The following is an 11,415-nucleotide window of genomic DNA, read 5'->3' as shown; positions in this document are numbered from 1 at the left end:
GAACTCCCTAGTAAAACCGAAAACAACCCACGAGGGGCACACATAAACATTGTCACAACAATAAGTGGGAAGATAATCACTCATCTAGCACCCATTCAGAATGAAGCACCCAAAGATTTCCACCAGGAGGACGCAGAAAAACGGGACCAAAACAAAATTCTACATGATACAGCTACTACTCGCTGAGTCCAGAATATTGACTCGACGAGTCCATTAAAAAATTTGAAGGAAAACGTTTCTGAAAAACCCTTTCAGCCTCCAATGCGTTACCCAGCCCGAGTTAAGAGGGAAAAGCAAGAAGAGGAGTACTAGAAGTTCCTGAATCACATCAATGCTCTGCAAATCAACATACCCTTCATTGAGGCAGCCGCTCAAATGCCAAAATATGCAAAGTTCCTCAAAGAGCTTCTCACAAATAGAAGGAAGATGGAGGAGGTGAAAGAAGTGATTCTTAATGAAAACTGCTCAGTTGCCATGTTAAACAAATTACCAAAGAAGAAAGGTGACCCGGGAAGCTTGACTTTGCCTTGCCAATTTGGCAACTTAGCCACCATCCATGCATTGGCTGATTCGGGAGCAAGTGTGAACCTCATGCCCATCTCATTCTTTAAGAAATTAGATCTCCTGGAACCAAAGCCAATTCACATGGCAATTCACTTGGCAAACAAGACTGTCATATTTCCAAGAGGAATATGTGAGGACTTGTTGGTTAAGGTGGAGAAGTTTGTATTTCCTGCAGATTTCATAATTCTAGACATGGAGGTGGATCCTCAAGTCCTGATCATCCTTGGAAGACCCTTCCTCAACATGGAAAGTGCTATAGTGGTCATGAGAGACACGAAGCTTACTTTAAAGGTAGGAGAAGACTCAGTCACCTTCGAGGTTGATAAAGCTATCAAGCATGCGAGGAATAGTGATGACATGGCGTTCTCAATAGATATGTTTGATGAATTGATGGAAGAGTGCGATAATGAAGATTCCAACAAGTCTACTATTTTTGATGAAGAATTCGATGTTGAAAAGGACCTAATGGAGATTGAGAGGCTGCTGGAAGAAGTAGAATATGAAGAACTAATAAAGCAGTCTGATACAGCTACTCGGCGAGTAGGGCAGATCTACTCGCCGAGTTCATGGGTAGAAAGGGTGGAAGTCATCAATTCAGCTTCACACTCACCGAGTAGCTTTCCTCTACTCGGCGAGTCCAACATGCAGAACCCAAAAACCAAGCTAAAAACGTTACCAGATCACTTGGAGTATGCTTTACTTGAAGATGGCCATCAAAATCCAGTTATAATAGCCTTTGACCTCTATGAATATGAAAAAAAGCACTAGTTCAAGTGTTAAAGAAGCGGAAATGGGCCATAGCATGGAGCATTACTGACATCAAAGGAATAAGTCCTTCCTATTGTTCACACAAGATTAACCTGGAAGAAGGAGTCAAGCTGGTTGTACAACACCAGAGAAGATTAAACCCAAACATGCAAGAAGTGGTCAAGAAGGAAGTAGTCAAGCTTTTAGATGCGGGGATCATTTACTCTATTTCCGACAGTCCGTGGGTTAGTCCGGTCCAAGTGGTGCCCAAGAAAGGAGGAATGACGGTCATAACCAACGAAAAGAATGAGTTTATTCCGATACGGTAACCGGTTGGAGAGTGTGCATCGATTATCGAAAGCTAAATGATGCTACTCGTAAAGACCATTTACCTTACCTTTTATTGATCAAATGTTAGAACGATTATCAGGTCATAGTTTCTATTGTTTCTTGGACGACTTTTCGGGTTATTTCCAAATACCCATAGACCCCATGGACCAAGAAAATACCACTTTCACTTGCCCAAGTGGGACTTTCGCTAACCGACGCATGCCCTTTGGGTTATGCAATGCACCCACGACATTTCAACGGTGCATGACAGCCATATTCCACGACATGGTGGAAAAATTCATGGAAGTCTTTATGGATGATAATTCTGTTTTTGGATCTTCCTTCCATGATTGTCTCACTAACCTTCATTTGATGCTTGCTAGGTGTGAAAAGACCGACTTAGTTCTTAATTGGGAGAAATGTCACTTTATGGTCAAGGAGTGTACAGTTGTAGGCCACAAGGTTTCCAAATCCGGAATTGAAGTGGATCGGGCAAAGATTGACACCATTGCCAAATTACCTCCACCAACTAATGTAAAGGGTATTAGAAGTTTTCTTAGACACGCGGGTTTTTACCAGCGTTTCATAAAAGATTTTTCTAAAATAACTAGACCTCTAATACAATTGCTTTTAAAAGATGCACCATTTCATTTTACTAAGAATGTTTAGAGGCTTTTGAACTCTTGAAAAACAAATTGACTAATGCCCCAATCATTATTGCCCTAAATTGGGAGTTACCATTTTAAATTATGTGTGATGCTAGTGATTTTGCTTTAGGAGCTGTCCTTGGTCAAATTGTTGATAAGCACTTTCGACCCATTTATTATGCAAGCAAAACTCTAAATTCGATCCAAGACAATTACACCACCACTGAAAAAGAATTATTAGCTGTGGTGTATCCCTTTGATAAATTCCACCCATTATTTAGTTTTATATAAGACAACTGTTTTCACTGACCACTCTGCTATCAAGTATTTGTTTGCCAAGCAGGATGCCAAGCCGAGACTGATCCGATGGGTTCTACTTCTTCAAGAGTTCGACATTCAGATACGCAACAAGCAGAGAATGGAGAACGTAGCTATAACAACCCGAAATTTCCATATCATTTATTGTAACTCCTTCGTAGTACAATTCGCGCAACCGATCGTCGTTCCGATTTCGATTTCCGATCTTCCGTTTAATTAAATCATTATCTAGTACACATTTAAAATGACTTAATGGGTGTCTTAATACATTTAAAAATCATTTTAACACTCAACTTTAGTGATCGGAATATTTCTAGATATTACCGTATCGGATTACGGTAACTTAATCGGGTACGACCAAAAACCCCGTCTAACGCCGGTATCCAGTAGAATTCTATCGTGTCCAAGTCCCGAACACTATATAAACATGTTTAAGACTCCTTTTGAAGCCTTTGGCCAATTTCTCACTACACTCTTTCAACCTCTCTCCTCAAGCTAGAATTAAGGTCCAAATCTCAAGTTTAAGGCCTCAAATCTTTAAGGTAACCTCCCTAACATGTTATTCAACACCTTTAGCCTTCAAATTGATAAACTAATTGAGTTTTAGGACCAAGAACATGAGTTTACGGCCAAGGAGCAAGCTTGGGCCGTAAACTCCATTAAATGGGGTTTTAAGCCCTTAAACTCCTTCCTAAACTCAATTGGACTTTAGATATGGCTATGGGACTTCAAGATATGGACCTTAAACAATTAAAAAATGAATTTTGTGATGTTTAAAGGAGTTTACGGCCAAGGATCATTCTTGGGCCGTAAACTCATATAATTAGGGTTTTCATGCCCTTAAACCCTTCCAAATCACTTCTATGGCTTAGATATGAATTATAGGACCTTGGTTTTAGCATTTGGACACTTGAAACATAACTTTTGAGGGACTTATGTGAGTTTACGGCCAAGGTGAGTGCTTGGGCCGTAAACTCCCCAAAACAAGGCATAAATTCAATTCTAAGGTGTTAGAAAGCCATCCAACACCACCAAAAGCCTTGGAATAAATCAAAGGACCAACCAAAAATAGTTTAAGGGACTTAAACACATCATTTGTGGGAATTCTAAGAGTTTACGGCCAAGGCTTGTTCTTGGGCCGTAAACTCCAATATTTTTGGTGTTAGAATGCAAACTAAACACCCCTAAAGACTTTAGATGAATTTTAGAAGCCCTTCTATGCAAGTTTTAGACCTTGAAACACTTTGTATGACCCTATATAAGAGTTCACAGCCATGAGGAGGGTCTCATGGGCTGTAAACTCCATAACACCCCTCAAATGTCCCATAAAACTCATGTAAGGTCTTGGAATAATCCTAGTAATCACATGTGATTTGTTTTAACAACATTTAACACCATTTTCATGAAGATGAAGGAGTTTACGGCCAGGAGCCTATATTAGGCCGTAAACTCCCATAAAATAATCATTTTGATGATTTAAATTCATTCCAAGTGTTCCAATGTATTTTAGATAATCCATTCTAGCAATCCCTATGTCCATTTGAGCCCTTAATCCATCAAAACCACACCCACATGAGTTTACGGCCGTAAACTCATGTATGTGTGTGTTTTATGGTTGTAAACTCATTTAAATGTTTACTTATGGAGAGTAAACTCAAGTCCCAAGTCCCTAGTGCCATTACAAGTCCGAAGATGTCACCCGGGTCACTCCAAACGCTCGTTTTGAGGTTTTTAACCTCATTGGAGTGTAATGTTCCATATGATTAGTGAATGTATCTCTAATTGTATATATATGGACATTATTTCATTTTACATAGGGTCATCGCGTGTAATCAAACCCCGAACCAACGTCTAGCATTCAAAACCGACACGTTTCCGAGTCCGGTTAGTTCATACCCCTACCCTTTTTCAATGGTTTTTCAATGTTTTCGGGGGGGGGGGGGGGGATACAAGCAAAAGTACAAGTATATCTTGTACTCAATCACATGATTTTAATTATATGGTTTCATAATTGTACACTTTAAGAATTGAAAACCTTTTAAACAAACTGTTTTGGCTTGCAGAGTTGTTTGTTTTAACCCGATTTTCAATTCTTATTATATACTGTTATATTGTGTACTTGGTAATTGATTGTTCACATTTAAACTGATAGAATATATAAATCATTGTAATGTCCTTAATAAAACACCTAGGATCGAGTGTAAAGGACCATAATCATTAAATAACACCTAGGTTCGAGTGTAATGTCCTTAATAATACACCTAGGGTCGAGTGTAAAAGGATAGCCATCATTAAATAACACCGAGGCTCGAGTGTAAAGGACAGGTACGTAGAATATAATCAGTTGTAAATACTACTTTCCTAGTCGAAAAGTAAAGAGTAATCTTAATGATTGGAGACACGTCCTTGTAACACTTCCATGGCACGAGATAGTGGAGGACTAACCCTGTAACCAGAATCTCCGTTCGTAGGAGAGCGTGGCTTGAGTGTATAGATCTATATGGGATTGACAATCCCACACCTGGCTACTAGCTACAGCCGAACCGAATGGTTCAAGGGTGACAAAAGTCATAAATAGGATACTGACCATGGTCCGAGTCATATCCAGTCTAAGTATGGTTAAGGACTCGCAATCTAGATTATTAACGTTTCAGATTCATTTACTAGCTTTATGTACGTAGTAAAGCTAATGTACATTTAGGGATTACAGATACACACACAGTCAGGAAAACATGGGGTTTTCCTGGGAAGAACACTGAACACAACCATAACCAGTAAAGACACACACACACAGTCAGGGAAACATGGGGTTTTCCTGGGAAGAACACTGAACATAAACAAAACCGGTAAAGATATACACACAGTCAGGAAAATATGGGGTTTTCCTGGGAAGAACACTGAACATAACCATAACCAGTAAAGACACACACACAGTCAGGGAAACATGGGGTTTTCTTAGGAAGAACACTGAACATAAACAAAACCGGTAAAGATATACACACAGTCAGGAAAACATGGGGTTTTCCTGGGGAGAACATTGAACATAACCAGAACCAGTAAAGATACACACACACCGTCAGGGAAACATGGGGTTTTCCTGGGGAGAACACTGAACATAACCAGAACCGTAAAGACATATACACAGTCAGGGAAAACATGGGGTTTTCCTGGGAAGGACACCGAACATAGTCAGAAACTAGTAATAGTTCACATACACACAGTCAGGAGAACATGGGGTTCTTCCTGAGTAATAGTAGTACGAAATTAGAGAAGTGTAATAAGTTAAACGATTGAATTACATTTCACAAGAACAATCATGTTTTAATTAAACATCGTTTACTTTACTTTCGGATTGGGAAACTAACTTTACATAAGAAAATATGGGATTTTCTTGGATAATTACTTTTCAGGAAAACAAAGGAACTTGTACATTTTCAGAAAAACTAAACGCTTATGAACTCACCAGCTTTATGCTGATTTTCAAACTGCTTGTATTCTCAGGTCCGAGTTAGACAGGTACCCGAAGATCCTTTTGTGTGAAGACGGAGTTTTCCGAAGACTGATTTTTGTATTGCTCATATGTACTATGTATCACTTGTATAACTTATGCTTTCGAAACAAATGTAAATCTTTCATACATGTAATGTAATGGTTGATTTACTTTACTTACTATGTACATTGGATTTGATACTCTACGTGGAGTCAACCCCGGAAATGTTTCCGCCTTCGGTTTTCGGGGTGTGACAGTAGCAGCCAACCACTTATCGAGGCTTGAAAACCCGCAATTGCAAGAAGATAGACTTGGAGATGACTTCCCGGACGAATACATTATGGTTACCACCGGAGAAGAGCCATGGTTCGCGGACATAGCTAATTATTTAGCTAGCAAATACATCCCAAAAATCTTACCCGCCAGCAAAAGAAGAAACTCTTTTCAGAAATAAAATATTACTTTTGGGATGAGCCTTATCTTTTCCGAAGTTACGCGGACGGACTCATACGAAGATGTGTGTTCGGGAATGAAAGTCAACAAATCTTGCAGCATTGTCATAGCGGGCCAACTGGTGGACATCATGGAGCACACTACACAGCTAAGAAGGTCTTTGATATTGGGTTTTATTGGCCCACAATTTTCAAGGATGCAACCCAATTTGTCAAAGAATGTGATGCATGTCAAAGAACGGGAAACATTTCATCCCGAAATGAAATGCCACAACAAAGTATTCAAGTGTGCGAGGTGTTTGATGTTTAGGAGATAGCTTTCATGGGACCATTTCCCGTGTCAAAAGGAAACAAATACATATTAGTGGCGGTGGATTATGTATCCAAATGGGGGGAGGCACAGCATTACCCACTAATGATGCTCGGGTGGTGGTGCGATTTTTGAAGAAGCTATTCTCAAGATTTGGAGTCCCAAAATCCCTTATAAGTAACCGAGGCACTCATTTTTCCAATGATCAGCTAGAGAAGGTGTTAAGGAAATATGGGGTAACTCATAAATTTTTTACATCTTATCATCCACAAATAAGTGGGCAAACCGAAGTGACCAATAGAGCCTTAAAGAGAATCCTGAAAAGATCGGTGGGGGGCAACCAGAAAGAGTGGTCGGACAAGCTAGATGATGCACTTTGGGCCTTCCGAACAGCTTTCAAAACACCTATTGGTACTACACCATATAGGCTAGTTTATGGAAAGCAATGTCATTTACCGGTGGAGATCGAGCATAAAGCTTTTTGGGCTTTGAAAATATGTAACTTCAACATCGCGGAGCTCAAGAACACCTGGTTGATGCAAATGAATGCTCTTAAGGAACTTAGACATGATGCTTACACTAGTTCTTTAATCTATAAGGAGAAAACAAAAAGTTGTCATGATAAGAGGATCAAGAGTAATAAAGAGTTTCATGAAGGGCAAAAGGTGTTGCTTTTTAATTCAAGACAAACTTTTTCTAGGTAAACTCAAGTCAAGATGGGATGGTCCGTTTCTAGTCAACAAAGTGTTTCCACATGGTGCTATAAAGTAAATATCAAAACATGGTACCCCTTTCAAAGTAAATGGACATAGAGTGAAAAGATATGAAGAAGGAGTCCCAAGGAATGAAGACATAGAAGAAGGGCTGCTGCTGGAGGGAATGGCAGAAACGTAGCATGAGAGGAGTCCAGCTAATGACTCTTTCTAAAGAAGCGCTTCCGGGAGGCAACCCGCGTTTAGAGTTTGCATTTATTTTCCCTTTATTTTCTTTTTAATTTCTTAGGTACTTTTTATTTTCATTCTTCCTCTGAAAATATGTTTTAAATGATTGCTTGAGGGCAAGCAATGCCTAGAGTGTGGGGTGGTGTGTTAAAAAAAATTAAGTTTTTTCAATCTGCAAGACTTACTCGCCGAGTTCACACGCATACTTGGCGAGTACATCTTAAAAAACCCATAAACTCGCGAATACATGGACCTACTCGGCGAGTAGTTCTTGAACTCAGTGAGTAGGTGTTTTGACAGACCTGTATTATTGAAATTTAATTGTTGGGTGTTGTTTGGTTGTGCTTTCTTAATGTTATTTTGCAGGAACTATGTCCAGGAGAGGCCAAACTTCATGTGGGGGAAGCCAAGGAGACATCCCGTGGCTTTCTTTCCGCCAAATCACCTCTAAATCTTCACAAGCACGCGCTAAAAATAGGCTGGAAGCATTGAAGCAGAAGGAGATCCACCTTCCTAATGCCATAAACTGGGACTCGTTGGGAAAATTCGGGTTGGAGGAGGAATTAACACCATACTTGATAAATGCTTGTGACGTGGGAGATTCCACCATTATTTGTGATGGATGGCTACAATTGTTCAAAATTCAAGAACCAGTTTACGCGGAATTGTGTTGGGAATTCGTTGCTACCATTTCATTCCGAGGTGGTAGTGAGTAGTACAATCACAATGTTATTTCCTTTTCACTCGGTGGGGAGCTGCGACAATGCAACATGGCTGAGCTTTCATGGAGGATTGGCATTTATGAACAAAGTGCCATGCTAAATGAAGACTTTGAGAGCTTTTTGGAGCAGTGCCACAAGGACCTCCCCAAGGAGGTTGTTGCTTTCACTAGGTGGAATACTATTGCCAACCGAGTGTACATTCCATCTTCAGCGCAGGAGGGCCATATCCATTCACCAGTTCACCGTCTTATTCACCGCCTTATTGCCAGCAAGATCAACATGCGGAAAGACGATAATAAAGTCCCGACACTTGATATCTTCTATCTTTGGAGCATTATCACTCCCGATGTTTTCTACAACCTTCCTTATTGCCTGGCTAAATATCTCACGAATGGAGCAGTCAAAGACAAAGTGACCTCCAAAATCAATGGAGGGATGTTCGTTACTAGACTTGCAAGATCATACGAGATTTTGGATTTACAGGAAGCAAGGGCATTGACCATCATTTCTCCCCCTCCTTTCAACACTACTTTATACAGGAGGGCGCGAATTGTGGAAAATTTTGGAGATTCGTATGCCATTCCATATGAGGACGAGGCGGTGATTCCCGAGGAGTCGGGCGGCGGCTGAGGCAAAGGAGAGAAAGAGTCCAAGAAGATCCACCGGTTATTCCGGTGGAGGATGAAAGTGATGGGTGGAATCAAGTTGAGTACCATCGATACTTGGACGATATTGAGAGAGACGTAAATTACAACAATCAATCATTTGAATACCTCTTCCAACAAATGAATATTGCCCCGAGACCCGGACCCGGTTATCCTTATATTATGAATTGGGAGGAGAGGATGAACAGGAACAATGAAGAGGGAGGAAGTGGAGCTGGGGGAGCTAATATGGACAAGGAGGATTGAGATTTGGTTGTTTTGTGATTTTTATTTGTTTTTATTGTGTTTGTTTTGAGACATTGTTGAATTTGGATGATCATTTTTTTTAGGATTTTTATTTTGGTTGCTTTCACTCGTGGTTGCATTTTTTTTTCAGGTTTGAAGGTTAGGATACATTTAGAGTCTTAAAGGGTCAAGATACAAGTGAGGAATGTTTTGAAAGAGAGTGTGATGTTTTTCTATTAAAGGTCGAGTCCATTAAAGTCGGGAGTGATTGAGTGTGTTATTGCTGAGAAATTTAGAAGAAAAGTCATTGGATTACCCCTATGTAGCACCTCAGTCGAAGAGTGAAGAAACATAAATTTTTTCTCAACCCAGCACCTACTCGCCGAGTGCACATAGGCTACTAAGCGAGTACATGGGTAAATACGCGATATTATTGCAAGTTGGCAACAAACTCGCCGGGTACACTATATACTCGCCGAGTTCAAGTACATTTTCGGACCCCCAGAGTTGTTTTGGGCATAATAATGGCAGTGTTGTTCATGTTTTTCGTGAAGATTCACCTCTGAAGGTTTCTAGAAGCTTTGTCCTATATACTTGAGTCATTTGCAACTCTACCACATGTGACATGACACCCAAGACATGGATGAGTTGTTCCCATGTCTAAAGTCATTCAAGAATGGAGCTTAAATTGAAGAAAACCACCTTCACAACTACTATCCCAGGGGAGTTGGTTCAAATTCCCTTTATATTTCATGTTTTTTTTCATGCATAACATGCAATGGGGACATTGCATGAATTAAGTGTGAGGTTGGGAGTTGGTCACATCTTAGTAAATTTAGAATCTTAATATCCTAATTTAGGTCTATTTTAAAAATTTTGCATGCTAAATACACTTAGGATTTAATTTTGACAAAATTTGGTAAAAAGTAATTAGGATTCCATGTTAGAATTGTGTGAATGATTGCATGAAAACCCAAATGTTTAGTTGAGCCTATATACGTTCTAGTGCATTTGTGGTTTCCTTATTCCAGTGAAATCATTGGACAAAAACACGACATCGCTTAGTTTGAGGGATGCAATATGTTTAGCATCGTATACTAGAAATCTATCCAGGAAAATTATTATCTTTAGCCAATAAAGGTTGAAGTTGAGCGCCCCTGCTTAAGCATGTAGGGTTTTGAGTGAAGAAAAAAGTGAGTACATGTAAAAAATAAAAAAAAATAAAAAAAAATAAAAAATAAAGAAGAAGAAGAAGAAGAAGAAGAGAGAGAAAATTACAAGAAAAGTTTGAAGAATTTTTGGAGCATCAAAGTTAAATATGAGAGATCAAAGATCCGAAGAGCAAAATTCAAAAGTTGAAGATACCAAAAATCAAACAACAAGGTGGTGAATTCAAGGAAATTAAAGATCAAATGTCAAAGAAATGAAGAATTCAAAAAGGGCTCCATAGTGGTATCCAAAAGTTGTATTTTTTTTTTCTAGATTATGTATGCTTGGCTTGCTCAACCAAAAATACCTCAAGGTTAAGAGGTTTTCTGGGGATGGATTCAGAGGGATGTATAAAATGAGCATTGTTCGGAAAAAGTGGGCGAATGTTTGTGAGGATTGTGAGTATTTGGAGTATGGGGGTTATTAGGAAAATTTTAGACACAAATGCATGCGTTGTGGTCTTGGCATAATGACTGGGTTCGATTGGAGTTGTCCTATGTGATTCTAATATGCTAAAATTTAGTTTTGCTTGGGGGCAAGCAAAAGTCACGTGTGGGGTATTTTGATATTTGCATAATTAGCCATATGTTTAGCATATATTTTTATTCATTTTTAGCTAATTATGTGCATAATATGGACAAAAGGTACTTAATTATGCTTAAATTATATTTTCAGTCCAAGAGACAACTTTGGAGCAAAAAGGAGTAAGGAGGAGCACTTAGAGACCAAAGGATGAAGAAAAAGGAAGTGTAACACATCTACTCGGCGAGTCCACGCATCAACTCGGCGAGTTCG

General features: G+C 39.4%; 1 protein-coding gene across 1 annotated transcript; it reads left to right on the top strand.

The window, feature by feature from the left end:
• Positions 1 to 375: 375 nt before the first annotated feature.
• LOC145045814 (uncharacterized) lies at positions 376 to 8,515 on the top strand. Its single transcript, XM_078994125.1, has 3 exons — positions 376 to 1,082; positions 7,286 to 7,558; positions 8,179 to 8,515. Exons 1-3 carry the CDS (start codon positions 376 to 378, stop codon positions 8,513 to 8,515), a joined length of 1,317 nt encoding a protein of 438 aa, XP_078850251.1.
• Positions 8,516 to 11,415: the final 2,900 nt, after the last annotated feature.

Source organism: Lactuca saligna, chromosome 5, assembly GCF_052625555.1.
Source record: "Lactuca saligna cultivar CGN05327 chromosome 5, ASM5262555v1, whole genome shotgun sequence".
Taxonomy (NCBI): domain Eukaryota; kingdom Viridiplantae; phylum Streptophyta; class Magnoliopsida; order Asterales; family Asteraceae; genus Lactuca; species Lactuca saligna.
This window is presented reverse-complemented; position numbering and strand designations above follow the sequence as displayed.